This window comes from Euwallacea similis, chromosome 32 (genome assembly GCF_039881205.1).
Source record: "Euwallacea similis isolate ESF13 chromosome 32, ESF131.1, whole genome shotgun sequence".
Taxonomy (NCBI): Eukaryota; Metazoa; Arthropoda; class Insecta; order Coleoptera; family Curculionidae; genus Euwallacea; species Euwallacea similis.
The window spans coordinates 1932704-1953261 of NC_089640.1; the positions used below are offsets into that span (position 1 = coordinate 1932704).

Here is a 20558-nt window from a genome sequence, read left to right on the forward strand (position 1 = left end):
GTAAAACATATTAAAATTTGGAAATTTTCTGCAAGATTTTGAACATACTGTTACTCCCAATTCCACCGAAAATGACTTGAAATTTAAAATGGGACACCTTGTATTTTTCCACATATTTGGATTTGACAGATTCTTCTGTTTCATACGCAAAAGTAATCCCATGAAAAATACGACGATATACGTATAACGTTAATGTTATTCATTGACTTCACAATATTTTCGCGCCTTCGCCACTTCATAAAATAATTATTTATATTGTTTCATTACTTAATTGACTCACTATTTGCAATAAATTAATCCGTGAAAAGAGAGTGACGTAACGGTCTTGGGGATGATGGGTTTTCCGAGTTCAAAATTAAAAAAACCAAACAGATCGTTTTGAAATATCATGTAATGATGCATTCATTCAAGCGTACAAAAATATAACATGTTTACAAAGTCATTTAAATATTTATACAATTTCAATTCACAACAAACGATATAAAGTACAAAACTCTGTCGTCCAACGGGAGATGACGAGAAACTAAGAGATTCTAGCTCTCTTTTGAACACTCTTTTACAGAGTTCTAACAAGTCGCATAAAGATCAATGTAGATGCCAAAAGGTAATACATAATAAAATAAATTTAAAAATCAACGCAATTAATATGAGTTTTTGTATTAAAACTGAAGGGATTTTGCCTTAAAGCTGAATCAAAACAATACAATGGTAAATTTTTAAATTATTGCACTTGGTATATTATAGTTCAAATTACAGTTTGCTGCATGTCTTAAGACATGCAGAGGTAGGTTAGCACCAAAACCAGACTATTGTAAATTCAGCAAATCCCCTTATTTAATTCTCTAAAATTTAGGGAAAACCTATAGGTTAAAAATACCATAGCAGCCTCAACTAATCAGACTTATATGAGTAGTACATAGTAGAAATTTACTATTATTGGTTGAAAATTGTCTATTTCGGGTTTTACCGGATATATTACAGAACTAAAAGCAACCTTACTGTCTATTACAGAATCGCACATAACAGAAAACACCTTAAGAAGTTATAACCAACAACTCATTTCTGTTTTTTTTTTCGATCAATATACACAACATTCGAAAGAAACCAAGATCTTACTGGGCTTAAAAATTAATTAATTTCTAGGTTTAATTAAGATTACTAGGACAAAAATATATAACTATTTACTACAACGTTATTCGCTTTACATGAGGTAGATGCTTGTCTTAAGAGTAACTAAGTGGTTGTCGGAAACACAAGGTGTCAATATAGGATGCTCAAGTTAATTGACTAGTATATTAATAGAGGCATCAAATAGCATGTTAAAAGTTACATGTAAAAGTTATGCAATACAATGGCAAATCAAATGTCTTTTGACAATTATATCAAATTTCTAATCTCACCAATGGGTATGTCACTGTCAAGAACAATTGAATAGAAGATTTAAAGTTTTATTATTCAAATTTAGCTAGAAAGGACGCTCAGGAAGCAAGCGCGCTTGCGCACCTGCGCACCTACAAAAAGTGATTTTATAATCACTCTGTGCAAAATTGGACCATTTTTTAAAATAAATTTATTCCATACGTTGATTTTGACTCACATTTCAAAACAAATCTGATTAATAGAACTCAGTACAATTTTGTTATCTCAATGTATCTGTAATAGTCAGTTGCAACCAGTGGCATGGCCATAAAGCAGATTTGCGTGCAATTTCTTTTTTCTGCACAAACACCAAAAATTCTAAACTGTCAAAAGCAATCGATTTTTATTATTGCACTATTGCATTTTTTCACTTTGTCTGACTCAATATATTATACTGTAAACTGTAATAAGGAAGAGTAAGATTTTCAACACCGTGCGAAACCGAGAAAACTAAAACTACAGAGTTAATAGTTTAGTTTTTCGCTTTGGAATAAAGTCAAATAATTAGATGCTAATAAATAATAAATTAACGAGTTGCAGGTAACTTACGAGGAGACATTTGAATAGATAAATCATCAAGGGAACAACCGATGTCAGCACTCTGTTGAACATTATCAGGTGGTATTAATATTATAGTTGCAAATTTGGATATAAATAGAAGTAATACAACAATAAAAACATCAATAAATGAAACTCAATCGAGGAGATATACAGATGAGGCGAAAGTACTATTGCTTTCATAATTATTATTTTCTTTGTACATTATGGGAATGTTAACAACTGAACTGAGAAGACAATAAAATGTGAGAAAACTGAGAAAAAACGCAGGGAAAATGTGCTGTAAAATGGAATGTGTGCGGTTTATTGAAAATTGTTTGAAACGGATACCTCTACGCCTTCTCTGAAGCGGCATATTATACAAAATAATAATACATACACTCTTAATACGTATAAATATAAATAATTTCATTTAACAAGGAATGTTATATCTGAGGTAAATTGTTACGGTGGAACCCTGAAAATTATTAAGTTAAGGTCCTATACTGCGTACGGGTTCGAATTAAACGGAAATAGTAATGGTAGTGGATAGGTACTCTGTACTCGTCACGTACACGCACACCGAGTTTTGCGTTTAGTAACATTACTTGAGCATTTTATTACTTAAAATACCTTAAAACGTTTTAAGTCGTATAGGCGCGCTGCGGGATTAACTAATTCTGAACTTAAATCAGTGATGACGCGGTAATATACATTCAATTACAAAATTGAAGATAACATCAAATTCAATCTGCAATTAATATCTAACTTCTCTAATGAGTCATACAGAGTGAAATTAGACATTTGGAGGATATCTAATTCTAACCTCAATTAATTGTCACATTCTATAAGTGAGATGACACACTGTCAAGTCGTTATTTTTTTTCGTTTTAGGAGTAATAAAACTCAGTGAAGTTTTTCATAGCAAGACCAAGTATTCTACGTCAAAAAATATTATATATTATGTACTTTGCTATGATAACCTATATTCAACAAATGTTTACTTGAGAATATACATACTTGAGGCACTCAATGGTGTTACAGTCTCAAGCTAATTTTTTTTAATGCTTTTGAAAATATATGTATAGAGCAATATTTGTTTGAAGTTATAATGAAAAATATTTAAAAAAATAGAATTGAACACTTTGTAGCTCCTAACGATGCATTTTTTGAACATAGTTTATATGGATGTTAGGGTATCTTGTTTAGATGTGCCCATGATTGCTATCTCTGCATCGGCGAGAGTTACCAATTTGGTTAAATGAGAAAAAAATTTGCATCTTCAGGTTTTTTTAGTATGCAGTAAGCGTCGTTGTCAAATTGGTTTTAGTGTATGAATTTTTACGAAAAAAAATATACAAATATATCAGAATTTTTAATGGAAAATACAAAAAAAGAGCAGTTTGATGGAAAAAGGTTAAACATGCTTTTATTACAATCTTCCCCTTCCTCTGAAACATCAATGGATCATTTGTGCACTTTTTTTAGTCGGCCACCTAGTTCTCTCGATATGACTTCAATCGATTTCTCTATGTAGAGAACTAGGAAATTATCAAAAACTAAGTTTAAAAAACAAACTAAACACAATTATTGATAATGAAAAAATTGATCTCTCACGAAAGAAAGAAGAATAATGATTAAACAATTCTTCTTCTTGTGTTTGATCGTTTTTGATATGTTAACTCCTATTGCCGATTATTAAGAGATAAATTCAAGGGCATATTTTATCGGAAATGAAGTATTTTTATATTGAATTTCTTACTCAAATAATACAAGAAATTTTACCTATTTCAAAAATTATTCAATCACTTGTACAACAATTGGATAGAGCTTTAAGTCGGACAAGGTGTAGCATAAATGACTTCCTTAGAAAGTTGAATTTGTAAGATGAACTCTGAGGCAGAATAGATCTTGTAGGTTGGGATGCAAGGGTCATTTTAGGCCCATTCATGATAAATCTAATATAGCAAATAAAGTATTACTTTTCAACATAGGATATGTAGGTGGTCTTGCTGCAAAAAAACGGACTCAATGTACTAATCGCAAATTGAATTTCATGTAAATATGTTAATAATTCGAAAATTTTGAACGAAGTTTACCGACTACAACAAGGCGGAAGTTAAAGACAGAAATCTCTCTTTAGCACCCCAACTCGCCCTGCTGCACAGCCGACATTGTTGCTCGTCAAACAAAATAAATAACTATATACAAATAACATTATAAATAATTAAATCGTTGTTAAATTGATTAGTTTACATCGTACGGTGGGACACCCCACAAGTGAAGCTTATTACGATTTGCTCTCCTTTCGCCTGAACTTCAAATATCAATTTTTTATTTAATACCCAACTCAAATCTGCTACTAGAAATCTAATCAAAAACACACACACTAACACTTTCACTCGCAATCATACTATTTAAATCCTACACGTTAAACTCTCAAGAGCGTATGTACAGATATTCTCTGTATTTAGCACTATTACATAGGTATATGTTAGGAAGGTCAGGTACAAACATTTTTAACCCTTCAAGTCGAGTTATATAACTGAAATCGTTCCCGAAATAAAGGCCTTAAGGGAGAACACTCAATGTTCCAATGTTCTGTTTAGGGATCAGAAACTTGAGAGACAATATTTAAAAATAGTTCATTTGAAATAAATTGATTTGTTAAGGCGAAAACTGCAGCGTTATTCACTTCCTTAAGAACTAACATTCTCTCACGTTGAAATATCTATATATATAATACGGTCCTGTCAAATTGGGAAAAATGCGCCATCCGGCGGGCAAAATGCGAACAATTCTGACATAAAACGCGACTTGAGATTATGACTTGTTAACCGCTTTTGTTCGGTTAGTTTACGATTCACAGCGCCCTCAGTGGTAGCAAGCATAAAAGTAGTCGTTCAATATATGTCTCGATTTGACACATTGAAATAAGGATGAAGAAAAATCGTGTCAGATATGCAACCAATTTCTTCTTCGTCTTCGCTTTAAGCCTAAATTTATCAGGTGTATTTCCAACTACAAAAACCTCATTACAACCGCAATTTTCGCCCCCAAAAACCATCATCCAAATCTGACTACCAGGTACAGGCAAATCAACCATTTTTCCCTATTACTATTAATCTTTAGTTGAGCAACGCTGCTTCTATCCCCTAGCGATTCCTTTTGGACATTGTCCACAACTAACACCGATTTATGGTAGATTTTGTCACGGCAAAATCTCCCTCTTCACACGTTGACATTTTGCCGTCAAAACATCAAACACTTACCAATAATTAGGTACTTAGATGGATAACATACACATATTGATGACGTATTATAAACACTTATCGGCTCCCTTCTCTCTCGTAACGCCGCTGACACGGCAAAACAATTGAAACCTGTACGAAAACCCTTAAAAACAACTCCAAAAAGACTCGCAGTAGCAGCCCTATATGTATAAGTGGTTCCTACTTATGAAAAAATCCAGCGATGCCATGAAAATCTAATGTTTTCCCTGTATATGTCGGTGACAACTGATTTTGACAAACGACTGAAGTAATTATGACATTTGAGATTGACAAATTTGACACATTGTACATTGGTTGTCGCATCGAGAGCTGTATAGAAAAATTGTCTTGGACAATCAAATCAAATAAAATGTTACATAACATATAAAAAAAAATCATTTTTGAAACGCAATCATTAATGTAAAGCGCTGTAGCCCACTGAATAACATTTTCGTATATACTTTTCTTTATATACTAATAAGTGAAGTAAAAAGTTCTGAGCGTTTTTCGCTAGACGTCTTTGGTGAGCCATATCTCATGACGTATGCATCGCGTCGGGTCATACTATACGATGATTTAAAGGTGACATTACCTTTCAAAAAAAAGTTATTTGTCTGTTTTGTGTTTGACGAAACTAGTTGTGTTACAGCATTACAAAATGGAGGTAAAAAAAGAGAAACTTCGATACATTCTTCAGTACGACCAAGGTGAAGAGGCGGAGCAGGCGGCCAAAAAAAATTGTGCTGTTTATGGGTCCAATACAGTATCAAATGCAACAGCAAAGCGGTGATTTTAACGATTCCGTTTTGATAACATGGAAGTCGAAGAATGAGGCACGCTCTGATAGGCCAGTTACCGAAAATGTCGATAAAATCATGGAAATCGTCAAGTCGGGCCGGCATGTGAGCACTTATTCCATTGCTCAGGAACTGAAGATTAACCAGAAAATCGTTTGGAACCATTTGCATAAGGCAGGTCTCAAGAAGAAGCTCAATGTATGGGCGCTACATGTACTAACGCAAAAGAACCTTTTGGACCGAATGGATGCCTGTGATTCTTTGTTAAAACTTTAGTGAAATCAACCCATTTTTGAAGCGGATGGTGACAGGCGATGAAAAGTGGGTCACATAAGAGAACAACAGCCGAAAAAGATCGTGGTCCAATCGCGGTGAGCCGGCTCAAACGATCGCCAAGCCCGGATTAACAGCGAAGAAGCTTTTGCTGTGTGTTTGGTGGGATTGGAAAGATCCATTATGAGTTGCTCCCATCGGGTCTCACTATCACTCAATTCGGACCTCTACTATCAACAACTGATCAGATTGAAGCAAGGGATCGATCAGAAGCGGCTAGAATTGGACAATAGGAAGGGTGCAGTGTTCCATCAAGCAACCAGCCGCACGCATCTTTAGTGGCGCGTTAAAAGCTGCGAGAGCTTGGATGGAAGGCTCTATCGGACCCGTCATATAGTCCAGACCTAGCACCAAGAGATTATCACCTTTTCAAGCATTTGCAAAATTTTCTTGATGGTAAAAAACTGGCCTCAAGAGAGGCTTGTGAAAATGAGCTGGGCAAGTTTTTTACCAATAGGGACGAGGACTTTTTCAATCGCGGAATTATGAAATTGCCTTCAAAATGGACAAAAGTCATCGAACAAAACGGCGCATATTTGATCTAAATCGGGTAATCCTAATTGTGTTAATTTTCATCGTCAAAATAAAGCGAAAAACACTCAGAACTTTTTACTTCATTAACTTATTGGGTTTGGAAAAAAGTTCGTGGCGTTTTTTTAGTAAAATTCAGCTGGTTTTCTTATAATGCGAAAATGAATTTATTTAACCCAAATATGCTTCATTATTATCAATAATGTTTCGTCATTTTTCGGGTAGAGACATGATGCCATCGGAAAAGAACGTCTGTAGTTTTTGGTTGAAAAACTAAATCAAGTGGTTTTCACAAACTTCTTTTAAAAGCAGCTTAATTCCATCAAGAGAGTTTTGCAGATATCGGAACAAGTGATAGTCAGAGGGTGTTATGTCTAGACTATACTGTAGATGCATCAAAACTTTCCAATCAAGCTCTTGCAATTTTTAATAGGTCATCAAAGAAGTGTGGTCGGGCGTTGTCATGATGGAAAGTAACACCTTTCCTATTAATCAATTCGGGCTGTTTTCTTTCAATTGCCTGACCTAATCTCTCTAGTTGTTCACAATAGAGTTAAGAATCAATCGTCTAACCAACTGGAAGTAGCTCATGGTGGACAATTCCCTTCCAGTCCCACTACAGACAAAGCATGTTAATTCGGTCTAGCATGTTTTTTGCGCTCAGCTCATGAAGATACATCGAACTTCTTTTTGTATCCAGGTTTGTGTAAATGGTTCAAAATAGTTTTATGATCAGTGTCTAGCTCCATACTAATATCGACACTGCTGATACGCTTATCTTGTTGGACTTATTCAAGAATTTTATCAGCTTTGTCAGTGATTGGACGACCAGTGCGTGGCTCATCTTTCACATCAAAATTACCAGAACGAAAGTGAGTGACCATTTCCGTGTAGCAGATTCTAATAAAGTACCTTCACCGTATACCACACAATTTTTTTTACAAGTCTACGCAGCGTTCTTCCCTTTGTCGTAATAATATTGCAAAATATAGTGCAATTTTTCATTGCTTTTCTCCATTTTCAAACGCAAACAACTTTCCAACCACGTCATTAATTTCGATATTTAAACATTCAAAAAAACACTCAAAATGTCACTTGTCTAATAAGCGTCTAGTGGTGTCGCTGCGATCTGTGTTTCCTGAGTTATTTGCAATTGACACCATCTATAAGGAAAACATCACGAACTTTTTCTCACACCCAATATTAATCCACAGTCAGTGTGAAAAATGGTTACAAAATGAGTAAAAAAGTGTTAATTCTAGAGCCAGATATAAAAGCATTATGGGCTCTTCAAAGCCTTATATTTCGTATTTCTGTAGACGTATGTTACTCTGGACACGTATACACAGGGAAAGACATTTGATTTCCCTCTCATCACAGGATTCTGATCATTTGGAACGTAGTACAATGTGATTACGCGCTAATATTATTAAATGTAAAATCAGTCGAACTTTGAAAAGTCAAATATATCCTATTACTGTTAAGGCAAAAATCAATCCTTCCATCATCAGTCAACGGTGAAAATTTTCATCTAAACTCACGTTCTCAGGTGATGTGTCGTTGACGTTAGCCGTTTGGTTCCAGCAACGGCGAAAGGCGTCGTTGACTGTTGATGGAATCGTCCAGAAATGTGAGCTGAGTGCAGTTTAGCTCGTCCGACTTAGATTTCGAGCGCTCTTTGTATTTGTCATTGGGGTCGTTGATGAGCCGATGAAAGCCGTAGAATTTCGCCGATTTGACGTTCGAGTTGGAGTCTTCCTCGTAGTGGCTCAGGAGAGGTTCGGATTTGTTTTTCGCCAGGTTTCCATTACACTCGAAAGCGTAATACTGTAATGGGTGGTTAATTTGTTTAGAGCTTTACAGGTCATTTTTACTAGGTATAAACATGATTGCTAGGAAACTTCCGGAGTGGCGGATCCATATTTCATTTAAAAATTAATTTAATTTGAACTTTAATTATTTACCTTTGAGAAACCCTAAACATTATAAAGCAACCATGGTATTAACAATAATCAGATCGTCATAGTTTTTTCAATCAAATGAATAGCACATTGACATTTTTAACATCAACCTTACCTGTGGATTCTCGGTTATATGTACAGCACCGTTGACACCATGTCCATTCATGTGCGAGTACTTCCTCACCCCGTTAACGCACCCATTTGGAAGATCGCTCGCACCCTGACAAAAAAAACTTATTTTAATGAGAAAACCTAACATATGAGACTCACTTTTGTATCGAAACGTTCGGGTGCGGCGGGCGGTATATGAGATACATGCTCTTCGGGCACCAGCTGCTCAATTTCGTGCTCATCTACGGCGCTTGGCTGCTCCATTCTGCGACAATCAAATTTTCAGATTTACAGCTAAGAAAACAACTTTTCTACCGCTCTTACCTAACCTGAACTGTGCCCATCTGAGAAGTATAGTGCGCCACTGCCGGGTGATAATCCCCCGAAGGAGGCAAGTGATGTGCCCGCGTTGCCGCCCTTCTCTTCAAGCAGCGTCTCCGTAATAAAATTAAAGTGATGCAACAAATAATGCATACAGCAGCCAGAAGTACTCCCAATATTATCCCTTAATGAAAAAAGAACATGGTATAGTGTAATTCTGAAGAATGTAAGATATGTTACAATGTGTAAGTTTTACTCTGTACAGGGTGTCCCATTTAAAACTATGATTGAAGATTACTTAAAAACGGTACGTTGTATGAAAAAGTTTCAAATAAAAGTTGTCCTCTAAAGAGGAGGATATGTCATGAATATAGCGACTTTTAGCCATAACGTCGTTTTAAGGTAATTTCAAGGGCAACTTTTTTTCATATGGCAACCCCGTATTTTTTTAGATACTTGTAGACCTTCAAAAAATGAATATTCTTTATTTGAACAATTTTTTTATTAGACGTTTTACTGCAGTTATCCTTGATTTTTGTTCAATTTTTGAAATAGTCGAAATTATTGCTTTTTTTTTTTTATAGAAAAGTTTTACAATGCATATTCCGTTTAAAACTCATAACAATTCTTCTATCTAATAAAAAAAAAATTCCTCTTGTCAGAGTCTACCTTATAACAAGGTCTGCAGGAAATAGATATTATTTTTTCGATAATCAATCTAATTATTTTGTGTGAAATGATTCAAAAATTATTGTTTTCATTTCAAAATTCAATAATTGAAATGGATCGCTACACTTTGGATGAAAAATTAAAAGTGGTTTATATTTATGGAGAGGCTGGAAGAAATGTTAGTCGGGCAGTAGAACTTTATGCTGAAAGATTTTCAGATGAAAGAATTCCCTGTTGAACGTCTTTCAATAGTGTCATTAAAAATTTCAAAGAAACGAAAACGTTCAAATCAAAAAACGCAATCGCTCCCGAAATGCAACACATGAAGGCAATCAAATAACAGTTTTTGCAACCGTTGCCTTCAATATCCATGTAAGTTGTCGTCAAATTGCTGCTGACTCAAGGATATCAAAGACAAGAGTCCAAAGAATTTTGAAGGTGAATAAATACCATGTTTACCACATTTCTTTACATCAGAAATTCTATGGCACTGATTTTAAAAACGAGTAAATTTTTGTAATTGGGCAAGCAACAATTAAATCAGAATGCAAATTTATTCTCCAACGTTTTGTTTTCAGACGAATCCACATTCACAAACCATGGTGCAGTGACTCACCATAATCTGCATTTTTGGAGTGCTGTAAACCCACACTGGTTTAGAGAAGTTGAACATCAAAGATCATGGTCAGTGAATGTATGGTGCGATATTATTAGGGAATACTTAATTGGACATTTCTTCATTGAAGGAAATTTGAATGGAGAAATATACCGTAATTTCTTACGTAATAATCTTCCAGAATTGTTAGAAAACGTTCCACTTGCGATTAGACGGGTGATGTGGCATCAGAATGACGGCTGTCCAACCCATTTTTCTAGAATGTCTCGTGAGGTTCTGGATGAAATGTATCCAGAGTGATGGATGGGATGGGGCGGCCCAGTGAACTAGCCTTCGAGGTCGCCTGATCTGACCTCACTAGATTTTTTCCTGAGGTTTTTTAAAGGACAAAGTTTATGCAGAATTGTCAATTGATAAACGGAGAGATGTTGCGCAGAATAAACAATTTTTTCGAATAAGAGTTGAGACATGTTTGGAACAGGAAGAACATTTTTTTAAACATTTGCTTACATAAGTTTCTCAAATCAGGATTTTAAATTATTTTTTTATAGAATTTTTTTTTATTAAATAAAAGGATGTTGGAGTTTTAAACAGAATATGCATTGCAAAATTTTTCTAAAAAAAAAATGCAATAATTTCGACTATCTCAAAAATTCAGACAAAAATTCGGATAAAAATCAAGAATAACTCTGCAGCAAAACGTCTAATAAAAAAATTGTTCAAATAAAGAATATTCATTTTTTGAAGGTCTACAAGAATCTGTAAAAAAATACGGGGTTGCCATATGAAAAAAAGTTGCCCTTGAAATTACCTTAAAATGACGTTTTGGCTAAAAGTCACTATCTTCATGACATGTCCCCCTCTTCATCGGACAACTTTTATTTGAAACTTTTTTCATACAACGTACAGTTTTTGAGTAATCTTCAATCACAACTTTAAATGGGACGCCCTGCGTAGAGTAGATCCTAGGATAAATGGATGTATAAGTTGTGAAACTATAATAATTGGGAAAATGAGGCCCTGAGTGGCTTTTTACGCCTTTGGCGGTTTTTCACTACCTAATTTCTGGTTGTTTGCGGCATCGTTATTGACTATTCCACTAGGATTGTCGTTAAGTTCGTAGGTTTTCACTATGATGGGGGCACAGGGCTGTCCTATTCCCACTGCGTTTGCCGCTCTCACCATTACTAAGTATGTGTGCTCGGTGGTGAGGTTTGTTAGATACGTGGAAATCAGTCCTAAAAGCGGGAGGTTTTAAGTTTTTAAGGAGTTTAATTTTTACAGCAAATGTTACAACAACTTAACTAACAACAAAACAAATTATCCAGTGTTTCTAGGTTTTGTTGAATTTGATGAAGGTTTAAGTAAATTCCAACAATTTTCAAAATTTAAATTGTTTGCCACTTATAGTGACTCACCCTGTACCTCTCTAGAATTTTTAGGTCGCGAAATGCATAGCAAACCTGCGTCATTCTGCCGGCAACTTTGTCCTTTCCTTGAATCAACCGAAACGTTGAGTTCAATGAGATTCTCCAGTGACCAGTATTTGTCCGTGGTGTAAGACAACAAATAATTGGCTAATTCGGCGTTTTTATTTTCGGGTTGTCGCCAATACACGCACACGGTGCTGGAATTGAGGGCGGTGTATCGTAAATCCATCACTGGAGAAGGCACTAGAATTGAAATGAAATAAAAATATAAACCCTTGTCTACAATTAAAATGATATTTGTAAAATTAGTCATCTGTGATACTGGTAGACCTATGAAGTGTGCGTTTTCTGACTGACACAAAAAAGCGATTGTGCACATTTTGGATCCGTAGAAATCAATGAAATAAATGACAAGATGATCAACGCTGAAATAAGAACCGAGAACATCTAGGAGGAATAAGGAAGTTTGGGAGATTAAAATAGTCCATCTTTACTTGCCTGTCGTTTTAATATCTATCTTGCTATTAAATCAATAATTACACTTACCATCTAAAGGCGTTTTAATTCTCAAAGGTTGAGACAATGCGCCTGGCACGTTGTTTGAGTCGTAAGCTCTCACTCTTATAAAATATTGAGTATTTGGCTTTAGCTTGACTATAGAATATTTTGGTAAGTAACTGTAAAATAAAATAATTAAATCACCAAAAGGGTTACTATCACAACAACTTACGTTTTAATAAAATCATCCTCCGTACACTCCATATCGTCATCTTTGGCAGGCAGATAGCAAACGGTGTAAAATTTGGCATTAGCCACTCGATCCCAAGACACACGGGTACTCGTGGTCGTGGTACTGTCTTCGTGCAGGTACTTCGGAGCCCGCAATTCGCCCGATACTGAGGTCTCATTCTCCGACTCTTGATAATCGGGAAGACTGTACATGATCCATAACTCGTCGCGTGGATTATTCTGCGCAATGACCCGAAATTGATAGTCTGTGGCCGGCAACAAACCTAAGAGTATTTTTATTTACACCCTGTATATTTATTTATTGAGTGACTGTTAAAACCAACCAGAAATCATGAAGCTGATATCCAGAGTGGTGACTGAGGACATATGACTGTCATCGCCGTCTCTGAACCACTGCACCTGGTAATGGTCTTTGGTTCCGTTGCAAAGGGTGTCCGAACTAAGAATGTCCCATTTCAATGTGACGGCGGTGCTGTTCACAGGTTCCACGTCCAGGTTTCTAAAGCCTTTCAAACCTAATTAAAAAGAATAGATAGAATATGTTTCCACGAAGCATTCAAATTGACAATTCCACGTCGGTGCGAAGAGCAATGTTACTGTCAGAATATAACCACAAATGTAGGGCGATTCAGTTTCTCTTACTGAATATTGCCATATTATTTTTTACATCATTCTTTACTTACCAGTCTGACATGTGACTCGTTCAGAATGATCGCTGGCGTGATTGGTGAACAACCTAATGTAAAATGTGTAATTTGTACTATGCCTCAGGTCTTCAGCTAATCTGAAGGTGTTGTTGGTCTCCAGGTATTCGGGGCCGGTGATTTCAGATCCATCAACTAAATTCAGAAGTTAAACTTTAAGGGTAGACTTATAATTTTGTAATTATTAATGTTCAAAGAATAACTTAGGAGATAAGTGAGAAAAATATGAACTTCCTTGAATTTATTTATGTATCCACATGACCTCATGAAACAGGAGCAAACATATTTTTAAAAACTCAAAGGAATGGAACTTATTGTGAAAATATTTTTTAACTAAGAAATTGAGAAATAAACTTTTCAGATAAGGCATATAAGAGATCCAAGTAGAAATTTCGCATCCGAATGACGCCATACGCAATATCCTTTTGAACAGTAACACTATTGTATTTAAATAACTTACCGGTGTAAGAAGAATGAATGTTGTAAGCAGTAACTAAAGAAACATTAGCTGGAGGTTTCCAAGTAACACAAATTTTGTCGTCATCGTATGGTCGACAAGTAACTTGTTGGGGCGGCCTGGGGCTCTGGGAATTGTTAATTTCGATTTGGGCGGCCGTCCAGACGCGCCCGGCCGCATTAGTGGCGATGCACTGGTAAATTCCTGAAAAGAAAAACGAAATTACCAAGGAAAAATATTTATTAGCAATACTAATATTTAATTAAATACTTGTTATATGAGTTATTCGAACTCATCGCCATGGAAAGTCAATTTTTTTCATGTATGAATGACAGATTTGACAAATGAGTTAGGTTAGGAATCAACCAAATATGAAATTTGTCAATGTCATTTTCTATTATTTGTACTTGAGAAGAATATATACTTTCCATTGCAAACCAAAATTTTTAAAAGCTGGTTGGAACATATATGAGAAGCACTGACCGGTATCCGTGGAAACTGTATGACTAAACACCAGACCGTTCCACGTCTTTTTGATGCGGACGTCCGGTGTTAGAGGTTTTCCGTTCTTCAGCCAAGTGATTTTGGGGTTGGGGGTTCCTCGTGCCTGACACTCAATTCTGTAACATAAGTTTTTCTATAAAATAGAATAATTTTAATCCCAAACTATAAAGAAATGATGAGACCAAAATTATGGTTAAATTAACGTTAGAAAATTGCCTGTGGTTCTGTAACGCTTGGCGATAAGTAGGGGGTTATGAGAACTCGTTTTTCTAAAATCAACCTTAAGGAATTTAATGGAAATGGTCGAACTGAGGTTAGATTATTTTGATAAAAAATTGCCTACAACAAAATTCTTGAAGGCGACTGGTAACATCCTTTTTCCACGTACCTTACAGTCTGAGCAGAGGGCGACACCTTCGATTCAGGCGTGGTGTTGAAATAGGGTTTTTGCAAGACGTCTAGATAAAACGTCTGGAATTTTCTTCCCATCGTATTGGAAGCCACACATGTGTAGTTGCCGGAGTCTTTGGAATGAGCGTTCCTTACTATTAATGTAGACGAACTATTTAAGGTAACATTTTTATCTACAAATATTACGATCATTAGTGAATAGGCTTGAAAGAGTGCGAGCATGAACTCACTGTTTATCCATTGTACTGTAGGTAAAGGCCAGCCGGCGGCTAAGCAGAAAAATTCAACGGTATCTCCTAATAAAGCCGTTCTATTTGGCCGCGAGTTGAATGAAATGAGGGCGGGAGAGATGTTACCATCTAAGGGGAGAGGGGAAATAACTATGTTCAAGTCTTTACTGTATTTCGTCTTCTTGAGTACACTATTTCTCGCGAGACATCTGAAAGTAAAAGAATGGGAATGATGTGGACATTAAAGAAAGTGTACTAATGAGGAAAAAGATCGATAAAGTTTAAATTTTCGTTAATATAATCAGTAGATCTTTTCCTTGACCAGCTCCATTCGGATCTTACCTATAATCTCCTGAATCGTTAAACTTGGTATCTCTTATTAACAAGGTGCCATTCGGCAAAGGAACATATCTGCAACAAATAATATTAATTAAAAACATATATTCTACCTTAAACGGAAATCTCTCTTGTTCATGGAACACAGATATTTCCCCCTGTATAACTAATGAACTGTGATAGTATTGACAAATTTGACAAACGAGTGAGGTTAGACAACTGCCAACATTTATTAAGCATGTGCTAAATTTCTAACCCCATTCATGTGTCAAATTCAGCGACTATTACTGCTCAAAAGCCATCTGCTTTCCATTGTGAACCAATATTTTTTTCTAAGCTGAAATTACATACAATAGAACAAAATTGAGAACCAACCGTTTGTCTTTTGGTAGAGGTAGATGATTGATCTCCCACTGAATATCAGCGGAAGGGGTAGAGTGAACGTTGCATTGCAACAGCAACGGTTGAGACTCGTAGGTCGTCCAGTTTCGGACCGAAATAGTCACTTCTTTGTCCATGCCTGAAACAAACTGAAATGTACCAACTTCCATGTTTCATAATGATCCAAGAAAAACCACGGCTTGTAATGCTGATTTTCTCTGCATAAATAATGGATAGCAACAGCGGCCGAATTTGACAAATGAGGGAAGTTAGATATTTAATATTTGACTAAGAAAATTTCACTGTAAATTGGAATTTCTAACCTCACTGGCTTGTCAAATTCAGTTACTATCGCTGTTCATTATTATTGGTACAGAGGAGAACATTTGGTTTCCACCGCAAACCGATTGTTTTTTAATTTCATATCAGAAAAAGGTTGAGAAACCTACTGCCAATCTTGACTTTCGCCGCTGTGGACAGAATTGCTCCAACTTGGTTGGTTGCCAGACAACTGTACTCTCCAGTGTTGCTTTTGATGTTGCTTTTCTTGCTACCGGTAACTTTGAGCAAGCGCAACTGGGACCCTTGGATTTCCCATCTAGGATCCCCTTGGGGTATCGGTTGGCCTTCGTATAACCAGAATATAGACAAGTTACCTTAAAAAAAATATTTTCTGTTAGAACTTATATACAGAGTGTCTTCAAATCTATCAAGAAAACAACCAGAGGTCCAATTTAATGCATTTTTCCGTTTACCTTACCTGTGGTGGACTTGGCTGCGCACTGCAAAGTGACATCCTGTCCACGGGCGACGACCATATCGCTGGGTTCCTCCAAGAAGCGTAGGGAGACATTGTTTTTAGTTAGTGGGTTGGGGAGAGTCGAAAAAGAAGGGGGAGAGTCGGCGCGAACGGCCCTGTTTGATCCAGTTATAGCTGTAACAAAATAGCACAGATGGTAAAATGAAATTTTTAAGTAAAAATGTAATACGTTTATTATACAGGGTGTAACATATCATCATGGAGATATTTCAGGGGACGATAGTGTTCTACAAAATAATATAAAAATACTAATAGGCCCGTGGTCAAAACTGCACCATTTTCAACATACAGGGTGGTAAAGATTCAAATTTGATCTCACATATACCTAGAGTTAAATTTTTGAAATTTCGTACACTTAATCTCTTTAAGACTCTTTATAACAAAATATCAAAATCGTTAATAGTCATATACAGGGTGTTATGTTTTTTTAAGTCATGTACTATTTTTTGCTTTGTATATGTATATTTTTGAAACTCTCGCAGTATTTTTATAGCTTTAACAGTTTTCGTAGAATTTACAAAAATATCTATTGATGTAAATTAAGAATAAAAAGGAAGTAAGAAAAAAAATCATTCGGACAGTTATCAATTATCTGAAACACTCGGTAACATATAATCACATTTCTTAAAATAATAATAAATCTTAACGAAAACAAACTTATAAAATCTTTTGGAAATGTGCCACCCTGTATATCGAAAGTGTTGTGTTTTTTGCTATGGATCTATAATAAACTTTTTATTACTTTGCGGAGTAATATCTGCTCCTGAAATATCCCTATCATTATATATTATACCCTGCACAGTTTTCCTAATAAACAGCAAAATGAAGGCGTATTGCTGTAAAAAATATGGTCACCTTCTCGTTGAAATATGGACTCTTAAGGTTTTCATTTCCGACATACAGGATGTCCAAATTCAAAATTTTTCCCTTAGTTAAAAAAAAGTTTTATCTAAAATTTGATATATGGTTATTTTAAATCGTGAACACCCGGTATTCTCGTTATGAAATTTGCAATTCATTTCGCTAAATCACCGTTTACCAATACATTATCCACAGAAAGTTAATATAATTAAGCACATGCGCCACTCTAATAAGTATGAAATATAATAGGGTGGACGTGGGTAGACTTGGTTTGCCCCATACCAGAAGAACGCGCATATTTTGTTATTGTAGTTGTACTTGTAAAGAGTACAAACTAGTTTTGAAACAAATTCTTGCTATACGGGACCTGCTAATTATGTCGCGTTTCTAGGTCTTAAAGGATATACATATTTCGTTATCAAAGATTCCAGAAAACCTTAATTTATTATTAAGTGATAATGGAATTTTTTCTAATTTACTAGCTTATGTATTTATAATAGAATTGATATGGTTATTTCTTTTCTGATATCTAAAGAAGCAGCTGCATAAGAAACTCCAGAAAAATCGAAATACTAAAATTCAGCTCTGATAACTGAAGCATTGCAACCAAATGAACTAAGCTCAAGTCATATTAGAACAGTCAATAAAAAAATAAAAAATTGGACAAAATTGCAGTTAAAACTCAGTGGTCTAGCCTGGGTCTACATGTCTTCGTACCTTGTGGACAGACATATCAAAACGCTTTAAATACAATAAAAGAAATGCAATATAATACAACACTATATATAATTCTTTTGAAGACTTCAGCAGTACAAGCATCAATTTTGAAGTCAATCCAAGTACCAAATTCGAGGAATTCCGCATCCGTAAAAATGGTTCAACCAATAAAAATTTTAGCTTCTTTAAAGCCGATAAATCCACAATATCAAAACAGAAGTTATTTTTAAGTTGCATACTTGAAAACAATTCAGGACCGTAAAATCGCATTGTTTTGTCACTTGTTCCTTGGCGTTTTCTTCATATCTCTTACAATTTTCGAGTGATTTGCAAAATTATCTAAGAAAAAGCTCCGTCAATTAAATCTCTAAGAAGGCTCTTGTAAATGCAAAAGTTTAAATAATTTTCAAAAATAATGGGAATTATGAAAAAATCCTGTGGAATAGAGAACACCGAAAATTCCATGAGAAAACTTTACAAAGCTGGCAATTGTAATACTCTATAAATTCCGAAATTGTCAAAAAATCGAAGAAAGTTATTCGTTGGAAAAATTAAAAAAATATATAAACCGAAGATAATTTCTGAAACTTGGATTTTGATGCTTTATTTTCAATTTCATTCATCTTAAAAATTCTTATCAGGTAGGACACAACAACACAGCTGGCAACAATGTACTTCTAGCACTATGGTGCGTGAATTTAAACTGCTAATTTCCCCACAGAATGATCAAGGCCACAATAGGGACGTAAACCCATATCGATAGATACCCACAACACATAGAACATTTAACTAAAAATAAGATCCTTCTACCTATTAAATACAGAAATTAATTTAAAGAGTGAAGGCGAGTGGGAGTTTAATTAGGGAAATCTCGTTAGCACCGAATACGTAATAAGTACTCATTGTATCGTGACTGATGGTACTACTTTACCTAGATAAACCAATCTTAGTGGGCTATTCCCTTGAAAAGTATTTAAGATACGCATCGATAGATCTGAGGATGAAACATCAGGCACACAAATTAAAATCTCATTATATTGACTTTTGGTCGACGAATAAAAATTCATTTCAGGTTTCTCTTTATGGTACTAGTGCTGGAACTATTGGTATGGACGACGATGATGAGAATACACACATCGTAAATGAACCATCCTTTCAAGGTGAAGGCCAGATATCAAGACACTATTATGGATTGATGGGCAGCCGATCTGATAATATGCATCAGCTATTTTACGTTATTTGTGACTGTGTATCTATAATCTTGGTTTGTTCCCTTCTTGGTGCCACAATCTGTGGTCTACTCAACTGAATTTCAATACTGAATTGATTTTCTGTGAGGATAAACTGTAATTTCTCTTTTAGTTTAGTTCGTGAAAACTGCTGATTTTTCTGATTCTTAATTTATATGCGGGGTCTGGACTTTCTCCATTTATGTCTCTTGGAGTGTGCAGGGCTTTATCAATAATCAATACCCCTAGATTCGCCACTGACTGTGACATCCTTAGTAACTCCAAAAACGTGCATTTGAAACAAATAAAAGCAGGGATATACAAATAATAATTTTCTTCAAATAAGAACTAGCCAATCAACCGAATAGAAGGACAAGAAAATTGCTAGGTAGTGATACGTCCATGATTTAATCTGTACTGAGGACTTTAAAGCTCATTTTGTAAATTAAAAAATGTTGCATGTATTTAGAGTAAAGCCGATAGTAAATAAAATATGAATAAAATAAACATGAGGAAAAATAATATTGAAAAATTGCTTGGCCCTAAAATATTATTATGCGCCAATGACGTGCTGCATATTTAGCTACGTGAGCAGGTTCAGGCTCACATAAAAGTGTTATGATCACTTACCCGCAGATCCACCGTTACTATAGGACATTCTATATATTTTTTAAAATTATGGGCGTACAAGTAATAAGAGCAACTCCTAGATCGAATTTTAAACCATTAACGACTTTACAGGGTGTTATTTAAGTACGAAGCCAAACTTTAAGGGCTTATTCATTTAGTGATTCTAAGATGAAAAGTTTATATAAACATAGGTCCGGTAATGCTTCATTTCCAAGATACAGGGTATCAACTTTTCTTTTTAATCGCTACATATTAAAAAAAAACTACTAAATAACAAAGAGACGCAAACCAATATTACGTTAAAACTTGGTGGCAATTTTTAATGAAATACAAAGGAATCTTTTACGCTAGAAATTGTCTTCTTTTGCTAGTGGCGTGCACAGCGGTAACGCCGGAAATTTAAGAAAAATCAAACCAGAAAAACGCTTTATTAAAACTCCACTTAAACAAATACTACGCAATTTTTTTTATTTAAAAAAAAACATTTAGCAATAACACGAAACTTACAATAGTTATTGAAAATATCCTCTT

The 20558-nt window shown here is 35.1% G+C and overlaps 2 protein-coding genes across 2 annotated transcripts in view; one reads left to right on the forward strand and one right to left on the reverse strand.

The window, feature by feature from the left end:
• The window catches only part of LOC136418030 (solute carrier family 25 member 32-like), a 102121-nt gene that overhangs the window by 44580 nt on the left and 36983 nt on the right, over positions 1 to 20558 (forward strand). The gene's annotated exons all lie outside the window — the stretch shown is intronic.
• LOC136418026 (protogenin-like) overlaps positions 374 to 20558 on the reverse strand; it is a 40792-nt gene continuing 20607 nt past the window's right edge. The window contains exons 2-19 of the mRNA XM_066403925.1: positions 16531 to 16704; positions 16220 to 16426; positions 15765 to 15909; positions 15396 to 15464; positions 15054 to 15262; positions 14801 to 14996; positions 14392 to 14528; positions 13912 to 14112; positions 13431 to 13586; positions 13071 to 13262; positions 12728 to 13010; positions 12544 to 12674; positions 12031 to 12240; positions 11626 to 11805; positions 9286 to 9466; positions 9121 to 9226; positions 8966 to 9070; positions 374 to 8716 (exon numbers count right to left, since the gene is read on the reverse strand). Coding sequence (XP_066260022.1) covers positions 8456 to 8716; positions 8966 to 9070; positions 9121 to 9226; positions 9286 to 9466; positions 11626 to 11805; positions 12031 to 12240; positions 12544 to 12674; positions 12728 to 13010; positions 13071 to 13262; positions 13431 to 13586; positions 13912 to 14112; positions 14392 to 14528; positions 14801 to 14996; positions 15054 to 15262; positions 15396 to 15464; positions 15765 to 15909; positions 16220 to 16426; positions 16531 to 16704 — 3143 coding nt within the window. The 3' untranslated portion in view covers positions 374 to 8455. The remainder of the gene's footprint in view (positions 8717 to 8965; positions 9071 to 9120; positions 9227 to 9285; positions 9467 to 11625; positions 11806 to 12030; positions 12241 to 12543; positions 12675 to 12727; positions 13011 to 13070; positions 13263 to 13430; positions 13587 to 13911; positions 14113 to 14391; positions 14529 to 14800; positions 14997 to 15053; positions 15263 to 15395; positions 15465 to 15764; positions 15910 to 16219; positions 16427 to 16530; positions 16705 to 20558) is intronic.